Below are 18723 nucleotides of genomic sequence, written 5' to 3' on the forward strand. Positions count from 1 at the left end.
AGCCACCAGCACGAGGTGGGATCTACAGCCCTGTGAGGAGTTAAGAAGCTCTAAGAATCAATGCCAATTAAAAGCAGGCAAGAAGGCTAGGGATAAGATTCCTTGCAACCCACAACAGGGCAAGGGGAGATCAGGTAGAAAATTAAATAAGAGTTTTGTTTTTTGAGCTCATTCCCTGCCCGGCCTTGCTCAGGGGCATGGATAGGATTTCTCCCCCACCCACCTCCAAACATCAAGGTCAGATTAGCACAATCCAGGCGAGCTCAGGTTAGGTGGGGCTGAGGTACCTCCCACCCCCATTTCAAAAAAGCAGAGTGGAAGGAATTGGGGCCGGGGTGACAGGCATGCTGGCTTCTAATCCTGCAGGCTCTGGCTCCATTGCCTGCTGCATGACCTGTGGCAAAAATCACTTTGTGCCTCAGTTTCCTCCTCTTTCAAACTGGGATCAAATACCTGTTTTCTCTTCTATTGAGAGCCCTATGGGGAAGAGGGAGAGGGGAACAGTAGTGATGATCTTGTGCTTAATACATAATAAAGACTTAATACTACAAATGGATTATATAGATGAGCCCTGTGAACAACCCTGCAAGAAATCTTGAGCCATTTCACCTTTCTTCAACCCAGGTACAATGACTAGAGGGAGGGGGGGAAAAAAAAAAAAGAGACTTCTGATTTTTATTTGCACACTGCCAACCAGGGAAGCCAGCCCCAGCCACTGAGGGGGCAACCAGCCCTCTACAGCCCCTGGCCTAGGGTGCTGGCTTCCTGCTCTCCCCCCTGAGAGACACAGACACACACACACACACACACTGGACCTTCACTCCAGGCTGTAACAGAGCTCCTTCCCCAGCAACAGGGAGTAGAGAGGTGGTCGGGGGAGGTTGGGGAGGGCCCCCAAAAGTGGAGCCGTAGTCCTCCTTGCCCCCTTTGTAAACATTGGTGCCCAGGCAGGCAGGCCTGGGGAGACTGTGCAAATACAACGGTGCCAATTGTACCCACTGGCAGCACCAAATACCCGTAGAGTCTAGAAGGGCCCCCGCCCTTGAAGGAGCAGGCCTAAGGCCTCCCCAGGGAACAGGGGTGGGGGGGGGGATTTGAGGAGAGGGGCTGGGGGCTGGGAGGCGACCCTGGGCCCAGCCAGGCGCTCACATGACGCTGCAGGAACGCTCTTGCCCATAGGAATTCTCCACCCGAGCGATCTCCTCAATGATCTTGGTGAAGATGCCTTGTGTCACCTGCAGGAGTCAACAGTTTAGACAGACCCCCAGTGCAGCCCCAGAGGAAAGAGATGAGACTGCTTGGCAGATCCCTCCCTGCACCCGGCCACCCCCTACTCCCCAAGTTCAGCCCACACACCTGGCTCTCTCGGGCTGATGACTCCAAGAAAATAGCACCCCATGACTCTGCCAGCTTCTTTCCTTCTTCTGTCCGTACTTCTCTACTGGAAACAGGGTGGGGGAGAAGGTGAAGCTGCTGCCCTAGGCCCATAACCCAGTGGGGGAATAAAAGAGGACAGAGAGTGGGTCAGGGGCGGGGGGGCGGGGTCCTTCACCCACCTCTTGGGAGAGAGGTCAGCCTTGTTTCCCACAAGCACCACAGGCATCCTAAGAGGGGAAAAAGAAAAATTGTTGCTGTTCAGCCCCCCAACACACACACACACACAAACCAACACCAAGCATAGAAGGGCTTGTAAAACCACAAGCCTCCCTCATTCAGCTATGAATACCCATCCCCCAGGTCCCCGCCCCAGCCTTGAGGACTCACCTCGTCTTCCCCCGGCTCTCATAGAGCTTGTGGTGCAGGCTCTTGACAACCTGGAAGCTGTGGAGAGAAAAAGCAGAAGTGACGCTCCGGCCCCCACCTCCCCCCGGACCACCCCATTCTGCCGCCGTGCTCACCTGCGCAGGGAGGTGACGGAGTAGACCAAGACGTAGCCGTGGACACCGATGACGAAGGACTGTGGGAGAATGCTGTATTCATCCTGGAGGGGTGGGGGTGGGGGAAAGAGAGAAAAGGGGTGGTGGAGTGCCCCAAGGGAGGGATTTCCTCCCCACCCCCGCCCCTTCCTCCACCAGAAGTGACTTGATGAGATTATAAACATGTGGGCTGGGAGGCTGTTTTGTGCCTGCTCAACTTCCCCTGCTCTTCAAGACCGTGCTTTGCACTTAATAGACATCACTGATTGAGTCAAGGGTTTGCCCTCCCACAGCTATTCCACCCATGGGAGTGACCCCTAATGATAATAATGGTCCTTGTTAAGCGCTTACTATGCACCAAGCACTGTTCTAAGTCCCGGGGTAGATACAAGTTAATCAGGTTGGACAGAGTCCCTGTCCCATGTGGGGCTCCCAGTCTGAATCCCCACTTTCCAGATGGGGGGAAACTGAGGCCCAGAGAAGTCAGTGACAGGAATCGCAGAGCCAAACTAGCCCCCCACCCCTAGCAGCTGATACCTGTCCCGCTGTATCCATCAGCTGCAGGTGAAACTCATCTTTGCCCACGGTCAGAGTCTTGCTGTAAGCTTAGAGAGAGACCTAGGGGTGAGGATTCAAGTCCGCCAACCCCCTCCCCCACCCAGGGCTCTGCAGGGAAACTGAGGCACGCCTTGTTTGTGGGCGGGGAAGAAGCAGCAGCAGCAGCCCCTGAACCCACATCATCTCGACCCCCCACTCCCGCTCCGCCTGGATCCTTCCCCCTGCCGACCTGGCCCTCTCCACCCACCCAGGGGGGTTGCCAAAGATCAGGGGTCAAAGTTTGATCAGATCAGGCCCTTGGCACCTGGGGAGTCAGATAAGGGAGCCCGTCCCCAGAGTCCCCCTCCCCGCCACTCACTGCTCTCCACCGTGGGGTCGTAGCATTCCAGGAATTCTCCGTCCACAAACTGGTGCGCCAGGGACGTCTTGCCTGGCGGGGGGGGGGGGAGGGCGGGGCGGAAAAGGGGACATGGTGGCCGCCCTCCAAGCCGCCCCCCGACGCACCCCGGAGGGAACCCCGGAAGAGGAGGCCGGGCGGAGAGAGCGAATGCACCTGGGCCGCCCCGACGAGCCAGGTGGCGCCGATCCCGCTCCTCGGCTGCCGTCCCGGGGCCCCGCCCTGCCTCTGCCCCGCTCCTCCTCCTCCTCCTCCTCCTCCCGGTGCCCCGCGTGTCTCCGGCTCCGGGGGCACGGGCCACCCGGGACCGGTCCTGCCTCCTCGTCCTCCGGGCCCGCTCTCCCGCCCCGCCCGTTACTCTCCTGCAAGGGCCGAGCCCGCCTTGGCCCCCTGCTCCGGCTCAGCCGCTGCACACTCACCGACGGAGCGGTAGCCGAGGATGGCCACTTTCCTGTAGCGGAGCAGCGGCATGGTGCAGGCCAGGCCAGGGCAGGGCAGGGCAGGGCGGCTTTTGCCGGGCAGCCGCCGGCCCCGCGGAGAGCGAAACCAAAACAAGCGGGGCGGCCGGGGTCGAGGCCGGGGCCTCCACGTGACCACAACACGGCGAGGCCCGCCGCCCGGGGACTATACCGCCGCCCCGCCCTGGCCACGCCCCCTTCCCCGACGCCCATTGGTCCGCTCGCCGGCCGGGGGGCGGGGCCTGCGGGGAGGCGGCCCCGGGGGGGCGCAGCTGCGCAGGCGCGGAGGGCCGCCGCCTTCATTCACAAAAAAAGGCCGAGGGCGCCGCGCGCACGTGGCGCGGCCCGCCCAGCCCCCTCGGCGGGACCTCGGATGTGAATGTTGGCATCGGTTAAGCGCTTACTAGGTGCAGAGCGCTGTTATAAGAATAATGTTGGTATTTGTTAAGCGCTTACTAGGTGCAGAGCACTGTTCTAAGCGCTGGGGTAGACACAGGGGAATCAGGTTGTGCCACAGTCCCTATCCCACACGGGGCTCACGGTCCTATTTTACAGATGAGATAGCAGAGGCACAGAGACCTGAAGTCATTTGCCCAGGGCCACAAAGCAGACAAAGGGCAGAGCTGGAATTAGAATCCATGACCTTCTGCCTCCCAGGCCCGTGCTCGATCCACTACGCCGTGCTGCTTCCCAGCCTAAGTAGGAGGGAGTAGGATTGAATTCCCCTTGTATAGATGAGGGAAGTGAAGCACGGAGAAGTCAAGTGACTTGTCTCAGATCACCCAGCAAGCAAATGGCAGAACTGGAATTGGTACATAGGTCCTCTGATTCTCATGCCCATTATTCTCATTTTCCTCATTTGTAAAATGGGGATTCATCCGTCCTTATGCTGGAATCACCATGTGGTACAGGAACTGTTCGATCTGATTGTCTTGAATCTACCCCAGCACTTAGTACAGTGCTTGGCACACTGTAATCACTTAAATATCATTGTTGCTATTATACTTATTATTAAGCCCCTTCTTTTATGACAAGAGACAAGGGTCACGCCCACCAACTCTATTGTATCATACTCTCCCAAGAGCTTAGTATGGTGTTCCACAATATCACTGATTGATTGATTTGGGAATAATGATAATTAGTCAGACAAGGCTCTTGGGAGGAGATGGGATTTCCGGAAGGCTTTGAATGTGTGGAGGGCTAACTTCTGACAGATTTGGGAAGGAAACCAGGGACAATGTGAGCAAAGTGACAGGCGAGCAAGACAGGAAGGAAGAAGCGTGGCTTAGTGGATAAAGCCCAGGCCTGGGAGCCAGAGGACCTGAGTTCTAATCTGGGCTCTGCCACTCGACTGCTGTGCAACTATGGACAAGTCACTTAACATCTCTGTGCCTCAGTTTTCTCAACTGCCAAATGGAAATTCAATACCTGTCCTCTTTCCTACTTAGACTGAGCCCCATGGGGGACAGAGAGGTGTCCAACTTGATAAACTTTTATCTACCCCAGAACTTAGAACAGTGCTTAACACATAGTAAGTGCTCAACAAATACTATTTAAAAAAAAAGACAAGGTCGGGGTACAGTCAGTCAATCGTATTTATTGAGCACTTTTCGTGTGCAGAGCACTGTACTAAGCCCTTGGGAGAGTACAGTATAACAATGAACACTAGGCCATGTTGCTCCTTTAACTGGTAAGTGGTAGGACCCTTAAACTCCACTCCTAGATCCCAGACAATTACGGGAGGTGGGGGAGGAAAGAAGGGGCTCAGAGGGGGTCTGAGGTTTGGGAGAAGGCAAGAGATCAGACCCAGGAGATCAGAGAAGCAGCATGGCATAGTAGATAGAGCCCAGGCCTGGGAATCAGAGATCATAGGTTCTAATTCTGGTTCTGCCACTTATCTGCTCTGTGGTCTTGAGCAAGTCACTTCACTTCTCTGGGCTTCAGTTACCTCATCTCTAAATGGGGATTGAGATTGTGAGCCCCACGTGGGACAGGGGCCATGTCCAAACCGATTTGCTTATATCCACCCCAGTGCTCACTATGTGCCAGGCACATAGTAAGCGCTTAACAAATACCATAATTATTACTCTATTAAGTAAGCTCTTAATAAATACCACCATCATTATTATTCTCGTTACCCATCCAGATCCCCCAAGAAGGGCCCTGCCTCCTGTTAAATTATAAGTTTGAGGGCAGGGATTGTGCCTTTTACCTTGATCTTACACTCCTAAGTGGTTAGTAGAGTGCTTTGTGCATAGTAGGCACCCGATAAATATTATTGATTGACTGATGATTGATTTGGAGCTCCGCCCATTACTGGCAGGAACCCTCACTAAATATTTAAGATCTTCCTGTTTCTGGGCTAGAGGTGGGGGAAGGGAGGCTTAGTTTTGTTGTTCAATTTAGTTATTATTATTATGGTATTTATTAAGCGCTTACTCTGTACCCAGCACTGTTCTAAGCACTCGGGTATAGATGCAAGGTAAGCAGGCTGGACACGGTCCCTGTCCCACATGAGGCTCACAGTCTTAATCCCCATTTTACAAATGAGGTAACTGAGGCATAGAGTTATTTTTCTGTGTTTGTCTTTCCCCACCACCTTAACTACATGTGGACATGGATGGTCTTTTTGTTAACATCTATTTCCAAGGGTCTAATTCACCATCACGCACTAAGTTATTAGTGGATAGTGATAACAATGATGATGATGATGATACCATAACCTGCCTTCCACAACTCTAGGCAATGAAATCAATGGTATTTATTGAGTGCTTACTGTCTACAAGAGCACTGTGCTACGCAGTCGGGAGAGAACAAAACAATAGAGTTGGTAGACATGTTCCCTGGCCACAATGAGCTTACAGTCTAGAGACTTACAGTGCCTGGCATCTCCAGGGCTGACTGCATTTTCCAGGCTTGGCAGTAGTGTGGTCTAGTGGAAAGAACACCAGCCTGAGAGTCAGAATAGTAATGATAATAATTGCGGTGTTTTTTAAGTGCTTACTGTGTGCCAGGCACTGTACTAAGCACTGGAGTAGATACAAGTTAATCAGGTTGGGTATAGTCTCTGTCCCGTATAGGGCTCAGACTTGATCCCCATTTTGCTGATGAGGTAAGTGAGGCACAGAGAAGTTAAATGATTTGGTCAATGTCACACAGCAGACAAGTAGAGCAGCAGGGTGGCTTAGTGGATAAAGCCCAGGCCTGGGAGAAACTTCTCTGGGCCTCAGTTCCCTCATCTGCAAAATGAGGATTCAATCCTTGTTCTCCCCCCTACTTAGACTGTGAGCCCCTTGTGCCACCTGATTTTCTTGTATCTATCCCAACGCTTAGTACAGTGCTCAACACATAGTAAGTGCTTAACAAATGCCAATACAGAGGACTGACACTTGTGCCTTCGAGCAATCAAATCTTTTCAAGGAGAAACGGCTCCCTCCTGCATTGATCGGGAATGATCCTCTCCTAGTTTCTTTCTTTCTGCCAATTTTTCTGGGAACGAACTGCTCCTCCCCCCGACCTCACACACAAATCCATCCATCCATCCATTAATCAATCCTCTCCCCCCGCCAGATAAATCCATCCATCCATCAATCAATACTCCAGATAAATCCGTCCATCCATCAATCAATCCATCATATTTATTGAGCACTTACTTTGCACAGAACACTGTCTTAAGCACTTTGGAAAGTACAACCGAGTTGGTAGACTCAATCCCTGTACAGAAGGAGTTTACAGTACAGGGAGGCCCTTCCCTGAATACCACACCCCTGCAGAGGGGTCCTGATATCTCATTTCCTGAGAACTGGAGAGGAGGGGAGGAGTTATGAATCTCAAGTGTTCATGAAACTTGTAGTACACAAACCATCAGTCTCTCAATCAAGAGTATCTACTGAAGGCCAAATAGGTTCAGGGCATTGTACTAGTCATTTAGGAGAATGTAATGCCCTGTCTCCTCTTTGTAATTTATTTCAGTATTAGTTTCCCCCTCTAGGCTGTTAAGCTCTTTTTTTTCCCAGTGATATTTGTTAAGCACTTAATACACGCCAGGTACTTTTCTAAGCACCCGGGTAGACACAAACTAATCAGATTGGATGCAGTCTTAATCCCCATTTTAGAGATGATGGAACTGAGGCCCAGAGAAGTGAAGTGACTTGCCCCAGGTCACACAGCAGACAAGGGGCAGAGCCAAATTAGAACTCAGGGCCTTCCCACTCCCAGGCCCATGCTCTGTCCTCTGCTACTCAAAACTATCCTCAGCAGGGGTCATGACTACTAACTCTAGTATATTGTTCCTTCCGCACACTCAATAAGCATTCAAAAAATACCACTGATCGATTACTTGATTGATACTAGACATAATCTCTACCCTTGAGGGGTTTACAGTCTAGCAAGAGTGGGGGGGGGGCTCTTGCTCACACATTTTTCCATCTGTCTGGAGCTCCCTCCCCCTTCACAGCTGACAGACCTCTGCTATTCCCCTCTAGACCTCTTCCCCTCTAGACTGTAAGCTCCTTATGGACAGGTAAAGTGCCTACCAACTCTGTTGTACTGAACTCTCCCAGGCAGTAAGTACAGTGCTCTCTGCCCACAGTAAACACTCAATAAATACCATTGACTGATAGTCCAGACCCTCCTGAGAGACTACCTTCTCCAGAAGGCCTTTGCTGGTTAATCTTTCATTTAGATTGTAATAGTAATAATAATATTATGATGTAAGATCGAAAGGGCGGGATTGTGCCTACCAACTCTACCGTTCTGTACTCTCCCAAACCTTTAGTAAGATACTCTGCACACTGTAAGTGCTGAACAGATACCATTGATTGATTCGTTATTGACTGATGGAATGGCTCACACTCTAACCCCCTGGTGGCAATTAGAGTAGCTTTGTAGCCACTCCGTGCCTAGCAGCTCCCTCAACACCAGCATCTCAGGAGCTGAAACCCCGAGAACAAAGGCAAAGCAGATAAATAGTATCGTCTCTCCTTCATTGTGGGCAGAAGCAGCAGGGCCTAATGGAAAGAGCCCTGGCCTGGTAGACAGAAGTCCTGGGTTCTGATCCAGGCTCTGCCACTTGCCTTTTGTGTGACCTTGGACAAGTCACTTCATTCTTTCATTCCATTTTCTGGGCCTCAGTTACCTCATCTGGAAAGTGGGGATTCAATACCTGTTCTCCCTCTCCTTTAGGCTATGAGTCCCATAATCGTCTGACTCGATTAACTGGCATCTACCCCAGCCCTTAGTACAGTGCTTGGCACCAAGTAAGCGCTTAACAAGTACCATTAAAAGAAAGACCTGAAATCTCCCCTCTGTTCCTTCTCCTAACTCAGTCAGGAAACCCTCAGCTTGTCTCCTCATTACCTTAGGTAGCAGGAACACCAGATTTATCAGACCACGCCCCAATCACAGTGTAAGCCCCTTGTATTCAATCACCAAGTGATGTGAGCACATATCCGGTGCAGAGCACTGTAGGCAGAGAATGGTTTCTTATTACAATATCTTGCTCCCAGTAGGCACTCAATAAATACTCTTCCTAATAGTACCCTTCCAGCCTCTGTTACCTTTCCAATAGGAATAGGTAGGAAGGAGCCAATGGGTCATAAGCTCCTTGAAGACAGGCATGTGGGTACTGGATTAATTTCAGTATATAATAATAATAATAACTGTGGCATTTGTAAAGTGCTCCCTCTGTGCTGTGCATTATACTAAGTGCTGCGGTAGACACAAGATTCACCAGGTCGAACACGATCCCTGTTCTCCTTCCTCCACAGATTGTGAACCCAATGTGGGATGGGTGGGAGTGGTTCTGACGTTATTCTTGTGCCTACCCCAGTGCCTGATGTAGTGCCTGACACATACTTATCACTTAACAAATATTGCTATTATCATTATTACTATAATAATAATGTTGGTATTTGTTAAGTGCTTACTATGTGCAGAGCACGGTTCTAAGCGCTGGGGTAGATACAGGGTAATCAGGTGGTCCTACGTGAGGCTCACAGTTAATCCCCATTTTACAGATGAGGAAACTGAGGCCCAGAGAAGTTAAGTGACTTGCCCACAGTCACACAGCTGACAAGTGGCTGAGCCGGCATTCGAACCCATGACCTCTGACTCCCAAGCCCGGGCTCTTTCCACTGAGCCACATTATTATTCAGGAGCCGAACTTGGAAAGACTAAGGGGACATAGCTGCCGCCGTCCTACCGTGACGACAGCGGGGGGTGGCAGCAGCTCTGCTGGGGAAAAACGTGGCCCCATCCCCTCCCTTCATCCCTTCTTCGACCACCTCACCAAGACGTTGAGGGTTAGTCTCTCCCCCTTCTGGTACTGTGGTACGGTCCTAGCTCCCGGCTTTTGCCCGGAGGGACCATACCATAGTTTCTAGTAATAGGGGGGACACCTGACCCCAAAGTTCCCTCAGAGGCCACCAGAGGGCGGCAAACACCCGTCCTGGATAGGAATTGGGAGGGCGGACTCAGATCTGCAGGACTCCAGGGTTCAGTCCTCTTGGTTATCGAAGGACCCTACAACAGTCCCCTCCCCTACGAGGGGCGAGAACGCGAGGGAGGTGGCGTGAGCCTCGGGAACCTCCTCCCGGGACGTCCGGGCGTCCCCCGCGATGAGGCCCGACGGCGCCGGGCACAGGAGTCCCGGGAGGAGCGGTGGAGCTGGCCGTTGGTCAGCCCGCGTTGCCCAGGACCAGCTTGGCCACGAAACAAGTCCGGAGAGCCGGGCACGATGATTCCTGGGTCCTGTGGAAGAACCAGAGTTGGAGACTGGAAGGAGGTGGGGGCCAAGCGGTTACAGCCCGGGCTTGGGAGTCAGAAGGTCTTTGGTTCTAATCCCGACTGTGTCACCTGTCTGCTGTGTGACCTTGGACGAGTCACTTCTCTGGACTTCAGTTCCCTCATCTGTACAGTGGGGATTAAGACAGTGAGCCCCATATAATAATAATAATAATAATAATTATGGTATTTGTTCAGCGCTTACTATGTGCCAGGCACTGTACTAAGTGCGGGGGTGGATACAAGTAAATTGGGTTGGACGCAGTCCCTGTCCCACGTGGGGTTCCGGTCTCAGCCCCTGTTTTACAGATGAGGTAACTGAGGCACAGAGAAGTCAAATTTACTTGCCCAAGGTCACAGAGCAGACAGTGGCAGAGCAGGGAATAAAACCCATAACCCTCTTGACTCTAGGAGGCCTGTGTTTTATCCACTCCACCATGGTGACAGGGACTGTATTCAACCCAATTATCTTGTGTCTTAGAGCAGTGCTTGGCACATAGTAAGTGCTTAACAAATACCATAATAATAATGATAATAGCTATATCATTATTATTATTATTATTATTAAGGGAGCATGGGACCCTGGGTGTGTGGGGGGGGTGGCTAGCACCCAAAACCCAAGGCTCAATGGGGATCCCCATTAGCACGACTCCAGCCCTCGAAGGCCCGGCTTGGTAGTTTCTCTACCCCATCGCCCCCGGCCCCCCTTCCCTCTTGACCTTCACTATGCAAATGGGATCGGCAGGAATGCGGAGTTGGCCCAAAGCGGGGGCAGGGGCAGGAGGGTCAACCGGCGAGGAGTGGGGCGACTGTCGACGGTGGGGGGAGGTGCTGGGCAAAGACCCGGCTCCCAGGCTTGCCCTCCATCCGGGTCTCTGCTCAGGCCTGGCTGGGCTCCCCGCTGCCCGAGGGATGGGGAAGGGGCGGTCCGGGTCCCAGGGTAAAGGAAACCATGGATTCCTCTGAGCCGGGTGGGCTAATTCTCCGAGGAGGCGGGCTCGGTCCAGACTTGGCCAGAAGGACAGAGAAGGAGCAGCAGCAGCAACCTGCACCCCCCCGTAGCTGTCTCCTTTCTCACAGCACGCGGACCCACCGCGCAGCTCAGGATGGGGTTAGAGCCGTGCCCACTTCACCAGCCTCCTGGGCACAAAACAGGGCACCAACCGCAGACGGAGGTGCGTGGAACATTATATTACACTTTATAAATAGAAAAATAAAACTCTTGGGCGGCCTGGTGGTTCTGAGGTGGATGTAAGGAGCGGGTCCAGGCTGCAAGTGGGGTCCGGGAATCCTTCGCTTGCGCCTTACCTCCCTCCGATCCGACCCAGGGACCGGCCGGACTCCCGGCCCGCACCACCACCACCAGCCCAGACCCCAGCCAGGGCCCAGGCCCTTCTCCGTGTTCATCCTTCCCGAACACTTCATGTGCCACCCTTGCCCCCTCCCCGCTGTGCTCCCGTCCCCCACCCCATGCTGGGAGGGGCGAGGTGATGGGCTGGGGGGGGGGGTGTCTCTCAGCCCAGCACCTCCTCCGCCAGGCGGTACAGGAGGCGTGAGTACCAGTGCATGCCGGTGGGCTGCACGGCGCCGGAGGGCAGCAGGGCGCCCAGGGCGTGCAGCAGGCGTAGGGGCGCGAAGGCGCGGTGCGCCCACTGGTGGCTCTCCAACACCGCGTAGCACGAGGCCAGCACGTCGTTCACCAGCAGAGTCCCGTGCGCCGTCAGAGGTGCGAAGACGCCCACGGCCTCCTCGCGCGCCACACGGGCCACGCGTGCCGGCCGCAGCGCGCCACCCCCAGGCGCGAGCACAGAGTCCCCCGCACGCAAGCGACGTGCAAACACGGGCTCAAAGTCGGCCGGGGCGGGCGCGGGGCCGCGCGCGGCGAAGACCAGGTGCCAGGGCGTGAGCAGCAGTTTGCGCGAGGGCCGCTCCGTCTCCACGGCCACGAAGGAGGCGCGACGCTGCAGGTCCCGGTCCAGGAAGAGCAGCACCGGCGTGGGCACCACCCGACCGGACGCGTCGGCCGCCAGCACCCAGTCCCCGTGGTGCAGCTCCCGCAGCCCCTTGCGTTCGCCGCTCCACAGCCGCACCGTGGCATTGCCCGGGAAGCAACCGCCAGCCCGCACCGCCAGGGAGTTATCTGTGGGGAGGATGAGAGGGGGGGCGGAGAAGGGGCAGCTGAGCCCTACCTGGAGGGGTGCCCCTTCCCCACCTCAAAATGAAAAACAAAATAAAACAACCCCCCCACCTGAGAGACCTTCCCCAACTAAGTCCTCATTTTTCCCAACTCCCTCTCCCTTCTGGGCACTCGGTATTCACTCCATCCTCCATCCGGCAGCACTAATGTCCACCTCGGTAATTTATTTATTCATATTAATGCCTGACCCTCAGTCCAGACTGTAAGCTCCTTTCGGGCAGGGAATGTGCCTGTCAACTCTCGTGGTTTAGTGGAAAGAGACCGTGTTTGGGAGTCAGAGGATTTGGGTTCTAATTCTGCCTCCGCCACTTGTCTCCGGTGTGACCTTGGGCAAGTCACTTAACTTCTCTGTGCCTCAGTTACCTCATCTTAAAGTGGGGATTCAAAGTGTGAGCCCCAAGTGGGACGACTAGATTTCCCTGTATCTATCCCAGTGCTGAAAACAGTGCTTGGTATCAACAAATACCAGAATTATTATTATTATTACTGACCCAAGCGCTTAGTACAGTGCTCTGCACGCAGTGAGAGCTCAGTCAAAACCACCAAAGGATGGATTGATGAGTCGAAGCCTTCCTCCCCGCCCCCCTGCCTACCGGCTTTGACGGACACATGCACATGGTTGCGGGACTCGTAGTGCACCCAATCGAAGCCGGCCTCCACGGCCAGTCGGGCCAGCAACCCGTACTTGTCACGGTCGCGATCGGACGTGGTGATGTCCAGGGCTCGGCCTTCGTAGTGCAGCGAGTCCTGGGCGTGATGGCCATCCTCGTCCCAGCCCTCGGTGACCCGCAGGCGCACTCCCGGCCACGTGTTCATCACGGCGATGGCCAGCGCGTTCGCCCGCTCCTTACAGCGCTGGGAGGGAAGGGGCCGGGGTCAGCCCCAGGCGGACATTTGGCTTCTGGGAGCCGAGTCTCCCCCAAACCTGCCCTTGCTCCGTGCTGCTCAGGGAGGGAAGACCCTCCCGCTTCGGCTAGTGCTCTCTGTAATTCATTCCATCGTATTTATTGAGCGCTTACTGTGTGCAGAGCACTGTACTAAGCTCTTGGAAAATACAATTCGGCACCAGATAGCGACAATCCCTACCCAACAACGGGCTCACAGTCTAGAAGGGAGAGGCAAGCAACAAAACAAAACAACGCAATGCAGTCAGCTCTGGGGTGGAGCGGTACCGGTGGAGAGAGCTGGTTTGGGCAGGAGGGGAGTCCCGCAGACCAGACGGGGTGGGAGGAAGGGGCGGGCGGGTCCCGGCTCTCCCGAGGCTAATATTCATCCTTATGACCCGGGTCGGTCCCCCCTCCCTCGCCTCCCGCCCCCGGGCCCGGGCCCGGCCCAGGCCTCTCTCCAACGATTTATCTTTTGTTTCACTGCCTCCCTTGCTACCGGGCACCGTTTCCTTCCTTCCTTCCTTCCTCCCTCCTTCTCCTCCTCCTCCTCCTCCTCGTCCCGGCCCCTAGGGTTAACCTGTTGCGCCCCGGGCCCAAGGAGGAGAAGGGGTGCCGGGGAAGAGGCGGGAGGCCGGGCGGCTTTCGGAGGGGCCGGGGCCGAGCCCTTGGAGGGGGGCCGGGGGGCGGGGGAGGGGGCTCGCTGGCGGGGCACAATGGCTTTTCTCCGGGTGACTTAACTGAGCGGGAATGTCGGGCCGGGGCCGGGGCCGCGGCCACGGCGGGAGAAGCGGACTCAGCAGCTCCGGCCACAAAGGGGCTTTTCAGCCGCCCCGGCGCGGGGAGAAAAAGGGCAGGGAGCCGCGCTCCCCTCCCTCCCCGACCCCCTCCTCCCCGCCCCCCAGGCCAGGCCAGGCCAGGCCAGGCCCGGCCCGCTCCTCGGGCCCTCGGAATGGGTCGGGGGGAGGGGGGTGCAGGGGAGAAGGGCGGCCTCGCAGCCTGAGCCCGGGGGAGAGAGGCGGCGATTATCGCTCCGAAACAGTAACAGTCTGAGGGAGCGACCTTGGCTTCCCTCTTCCCAGGGACAGCGGCAGAGGGATGAGAAGGGGGGTGGGGGGATGAAGGGACGGGGGAGGGTCGAGGTGGGCGTGGAGCAGCCCCCCAGACTTCTCCGGGGACAGGCTCCTGGAGCCCCCTCCAGATAGCCCAGTTCCACAGCACTTAGGGAAGCAGCATGGCCCCCGATTAGGCTATAAGCCCGTCAAACGGCAGGGACTGTCTCTATCTGTTGCCGACTTGTTCATCCCATGCGCTTAGTACAGTGCTCTGCACATAGTAAGCGCTCAATAAATACTATTGAATTGAATGAGTGTACTTTCCAAGCGCTTAGTACAGTGCTCTGCACATAGTAATTGCTCAGTAAATACGAATGAATGAATGAGTAGATGGATGAATGAATGGATGGATGGATGAATGAATAGTGGAGAGAGCGCGGGCCTGGGAGTCAGAAGGTCATGGGTTCTGATTCCGGTTCCGCCACTTGTCTGCTGTGGGGCCTTGGACAAGTCACTTCCTTTCTCTGGACCTCAATTACCTCATCTTTGGACAAGTCACTTCACTTCTGTGGACCTCAGTTACCTCATCTGTAAAAGGGGGATTGAGACGGTGAGCCCCACCTGGGACAGGGATTGTGTCCAACTCGATTTGCTTGAATCCCCCTGGGCGCTTAGTACAGTGCCTGGCACAAAGTAAGCGCTGAACAAACGCTATCATCATATCAGGCAAGGGAGCTGACACCTTCCCTCTCTTCCCCCAGGCATTCTTGAGTGTGGCTTTGGGAACCTCCAATACCAAGAAAAGGATTAATCCCTCTAGACTGTCAGCTCCTTGCGGGCAGGGGACTTGTCTACCAACTCTGTGGTATTGTCCTCTCCCAAGCGCTTAGTACAGCGTTCTGCACTTGGTAAGCTCATCGTGGACAGGGAATGTGTCTATTGTTCTATTGTACTCTCCCAAGTGCTTAGGACAGTGCTCTGCAAGCAGTAAGCACTCGATAAACATGACTGACTGACTCAATAAATATTAAGTGATTGTATTTTCCAAGTGCTTAATGCGGTGCTTTACACACAGTAAGCTCTCAATAAATACGATTGAATGAATGAATAGCCTCCTACTCTCCTATTTCCTCTAGCTGTAATTTATGTTAACGACTCAGCACGTAGTAACGCTCAGTAATTACCACTGATTGATATATTGTCTCCCCCTTTAGACTGAAAGTTCTTTGCGGGTGGGGATTGTGTCTAATAGTCATAATTGTACTTTCCAGGAAGCGCTCAATAAATACGATTCAATGAATAAGCGCTCAATAAATACACTGATTGATTGACTGTAAGCTCCTTGTGGGCAGGGATCGCGTCTGCCACCTTTATTATACTGTTCTCTCTTCAGCGCTTAGTACAGAGGTCTGCACCCAGTAAGCGCTCAATGAATACCATTGATTGATTGAGGGAGGGGCAGTTTCGGGGCTCCCCCAGCTCCTGACAGAGGACTTTGCCTTGAAGGTGCAGCATCAGGGAAGCCGACATCATAGTGAATAATAATCGTGGTACTTGTTAAGCGCCAAGCATCGTATTAAGCGCTGAGGTAGATGCAGACTAATGGGGTTGGACGCAGTCTCTGTCCCACAAGAGGTTCAGGAGTCGATGGGGGCACCGAGCCGCCACGGAGTTGGAGGCGAACGTGGAAGAGGAGGGTCTGGGGATGCCGACACCGCCCCCTCCCCCGCCTCGCCCCTCGCACTAGCAAGAGTGGGGAGGTCGGGAGGAGGGACCCAGGGGATCGGGCCTCCAGCCTGCCTTCGCACCTCGGGAGGGTCAGGGTGTGGAAAGGAAGATGTGTTCAGGGAGGGAAGGAAGATGTGTTCAGCTCCCTCTTCCTGCCGGGCCGGCGGGAACTCGAACTCCAGGCAGGAAAAGACCGAAGGCTCCGAGTCCCCTCCGCCGGCTTTCGAGGCCCCTCCCAACCCCTCTCCCGGCTCGAATGCCCCCACCCTCACAACACCTCTCTGCCCTCTCTAGACTGCGAACCCGTTGTGGGTGGAGATTGTCTCTCTTTATTCGCTGAATCGTACTTCCCAAGCGCTTAGTACAGTGCTCTGCACACAGTAAGCGCTCAATAAATACGATTGAATGAATGAATGAACCCTCCACCCAGACCCAGACCCAGCTGCCACCGTCTCTCTCCGTCCAGCTCCTCCACCCTCGCCAGCGTTGCAGAGAACTAAGGGATTGTCCAGCACAGTCGAGCGAAATGGGTTGAATTAGGAGCGTGATAGAAGCAAATATCTTCCTCACCGTGGCAGGGGAGACTTGAATCTCTTTTGCCCCCGCTCCCGCCGCCTCCTGTCCACATTCTGGCATCCCCTTTCCCTGCCTTCCGGGTCAGACTGTGGCGGGGACCCAGGCGCTCTGGCTCCCAGTTCAGCTGAGGACCGCACTGCCTCTTGGAGCCTGGCTGGGCCGGGCAAGGGGACGGAGCTAAATAAATAAATAAATAAATAATGATGGTCCCTGTTGAGCGCTCACTATGTGCCAAGCACTGTTCTAAGCGCTGGGTTAGATACAAGGTCATCAGGTTGTCCCCCCATGGGTGGGGGGGTTCACAGACTTGATCTCCATTTTACAGATGAGGTATCTGAGGCTCAGAGAGGTTCAGACTTGCCCAAAGCTCCGACGGGAGGAGGCTGTAGTCGGGACACCTGTCTCCCCGGTGCCGGGCGAGACAGGGCGAGGGTCCCGGAGACGGAGACCCGTGAGAAGCCCCCTCTGCCTCCAGTTATTGCCCCAGCCCCCTCCCCGCGCCAGGGTCCTCCAGAATTGCTGGCCTGGCGCCCGGAGAGTGTGAGCCCGTTGTGGGCAGGGACTGTCTCTTATTTGTTGCTGAACTGTACCCTCCAAGCGCTTAGTACAGTGCTCTGCGCCCAGCGAGCGCTCAGTAAATACGTTTGAATGAATGAACGTGAGATGTCCGTCTGTCCCACTGGCCTCCGGCTCACCTCAGTCCTTCCTGTCGGGCTCGGCTGCTGACCTGACCCCCGGTCCACGCCTCGGCCATTTCCCGTCTCGCCTGCTGCCACCTCGAGACCCCCCAGGATCTCCCCCGCCGCCGCCGACCCCTCTCTCCGTCTCTCGGGGTCTCTGGGTCTCTGTCTCGCCCACCCCCAGACTTTCAGCATCCCCCATTGCCCCTTCCCGCCAGCGTCCGGTCCGCGTCGTCGAGGCTGTCGCGATCCGGGACCCCCAGTCCCCGCGGGCGGGGAGCTTTCCACAGTGCTTAGCAATAGGTGGCGTCCAAGACCTGCCGTCGCCCCCCGCCCACCAGCCCAGGCTGCCCAGGCTGGGGTCAGGGGGCTGCGGGCACTCGGGTGGGCCCTGGGCCAGGGAGCTCTCGGGGGGCCCGGGAGAAGGAGGAAGGGCAGAGAGAGGCGGTGGGCACTTTTGGGGCGGGGGGTCTCCCCGGGCGGGGTCCGTTACCTCGGTCATGAGGCGGTCGGCGCCGCTATTCTCCTCGTCCTTGAAGATGATATCGGGATTGTAGTTGGGCACCAGTTCCCGGAAGCGCTCGGAGCCGCGAACCACCCTGCCCTCGGGCTGGCCGCTGGCACCCAGGGTCCGCTCGGGCACCCCGGGCACGAATTGCTTATAGAGCAGCGGGACGAGCTGCTTGCGCACGTAGCGGCGCCGGCCCACGGGGCCCCGGCCGGGACCGCAGCCCCGGGCGGGCAGTGCCAGCAGGGCCAGGAGGGCCAAGCAGCACACGGGCACCACGCTCCCCCGCCGCGCCATGGCCGGAGAGGCGAGGGCACCGGCCCCCGGGCAGCTGCGCGAGCCGGGCCCCCGTCAGTTGGGCATGTCCGCGGGCTCCGACGGGCGGCAGGCGCCGGTGCCCTGCGGGATGCCCTCCGGGATGCCCTCCGGGATGCCCAGAGCCCAGTGGGCCGTCTGCAGCTGGACGGGCTTGGCCCGGGGCTGAGGCTCCGCCCCCGCAGCCCACATGCCCCTGGAGTGGGGGCGGGGACCCGCTAAGGGGCCATGCCCGAGGGAGGGAGGGAGGGTGGGAGGGAAGGGAAGGAGGGTGGTGGCGGCTGGGTGGCTCAGTGGGTAGGTGCCAGCCTCGACGCCTCCTGCTTCCTTGCCCGGGCTCCGCAGCTGCCCCGTCGCTGGCCGGCGACCCTGCCTTATTGGGCCGGCCGGCCGCCCCCTCCCCGCCCCCACGGGACCGCCCCGTCCCAGCCAGTCCTGCGCGCCCCCGTGCGCGGTCCCGTGCGCGCCCCCGCGCTTTTCCCGACAGGTGGCCCCAACTCAGGGCGGGCTCCCGAGGGAGGCGGTGCCCCCTAGCGGCGACCGCTGGGAAACTCACACTCGCCGTCGCCCCGTCAAATGCCAATCTCTTTTTGGAGGTGGGGGGAATGGCCCAGCCTTCCTCCTTGCCCCCTTCAGGGCCGGCTCCTCCCTCCTCCAAACAGCCCAAA

At 56.2% G+C, this 18723-nt stretch overlaps 2 protein-coding genes across 3 annotated transcripts; both read right to left on the reverse strand.

The window, feature by feature from the left end:
* Positions 1-646: 646 nt before the first annotated feature.
* On the reverse strand, positions 647-3458 carry RHEBL1 (RHEB like 1). Of its 2 annotated transcripts, none has more exons than XM_029073848.2 (8): positions 3291-3458; positions 2833-2904; positions 2454-2521; positions 1899-1981; positions 1765-1821; positions 1557-1604; positions 1357-1438; positions 647-1235 (listed from the first exon to the last, which is right to left on the reverse strand). In XM_029073848.2, exons 1-8 carry the CDS (start codon positions 3340-3342, stop codon positions 1146-1148), a joined length of 552 nt encoding a protein of 183 aa, XP_028929681.1. In that variant the 5' UTR covers positions 3343-3458; the 3' UTR covers positions 647-1145. The 2 variants fall into 2 exon arrangements, with proteins under 2 accessions (XP_028929681.1, XP_028929680.1); XM_029073847.2 differs by having other exon boundaries at positions 1357-1441.
* A 7226-nt stretch (positions 3459-10684) lies between these two features.
* Positions 10685-18198, reverse strand: DHH (desert hedgehog signaling molecule). The gene is made up of 3 exons (XM_029072960.2): positions 17726-18198; positions 12903-13164; positions 10685-12252 (listed from the first exon to the last, which is right to left on the reverse strand). The coding sequence occupies exons 1-3, from the start codon at positions 18035-18037 to the stop codon at positions 11627-11629; spliced, it is 1200 nt and encodes a 399-aa protein (XP_028928793.1). The 5' UTR covers positions 18038-18198; the 3' UTR covers positions 10685-11626.
* Positions 18199-18723: the final 525 nt, after the last annotated feature.

This window comes from Ornithorhynchus anatinus, chromosome 10 (genome assembly GCF_004115215.2).
Source record: "Ornithorhynchus anatinus isolate Pmale09 chromosome 10, mOrnAna1.pri.v4, whole genome shotgun sequence".
Taxonomy (NCBI): domain Eukaryota; kingdom Metazoa; phylum Chordata; class Mammalia; order Monotremata; family Ornithorhynchidae; genus Ornithorhynchus; species Ornithorhynchus anatinus.

Excerpts from the sequence above, each read along its gene's own strand:
- DHH (XM_029072960.2), bottom strand. The coding sequence starts at position 18,037 with ATGGCGCGGCGGGGGAGCGTGGTGCCCGTGTGCTGCTTGGCCCTCCTG. Across the intron at positions 13,165-17,725 it reads CCGACCGCCTCATGACCGAG|CGCTGTAAGGAGCGGGCGAA; the intron begins GTAACGGACCCC and ends CTTCCCTCCCAG. Across the intron at positions 12,253-12,902 it reads GCATGTGTCCGTCAAAGCCG|ATAACTCCCTGGCGGTGCGG; the intron begins GTAGGCAGGGGG and ends TCCTCCCCACAG.
- RHEBL1 (XM_029073847.2), bottom strand. The coding sequence starts at position 3,342 with ATGCCGCTGCTCCGCTACAGGAAAGTGGCCATCCTCGGCTACCGCTCC. Across the intron at positions 2,905-3,290 it reads CCTCGGCTACCGCTCCGTCG|GCAAGACGTCCCTGGCGCAC; the intron begins GTGAGTGTGCAG and ends CCCCCCCGCCAG. Across the intron at positions 1,982-2,453 it reads TGATGGATACAGCGGGACAG|GATGAATACAGCATTCTCCC; the intron begins GTATCAGCTGCT and ends CCACCCCTCCAG.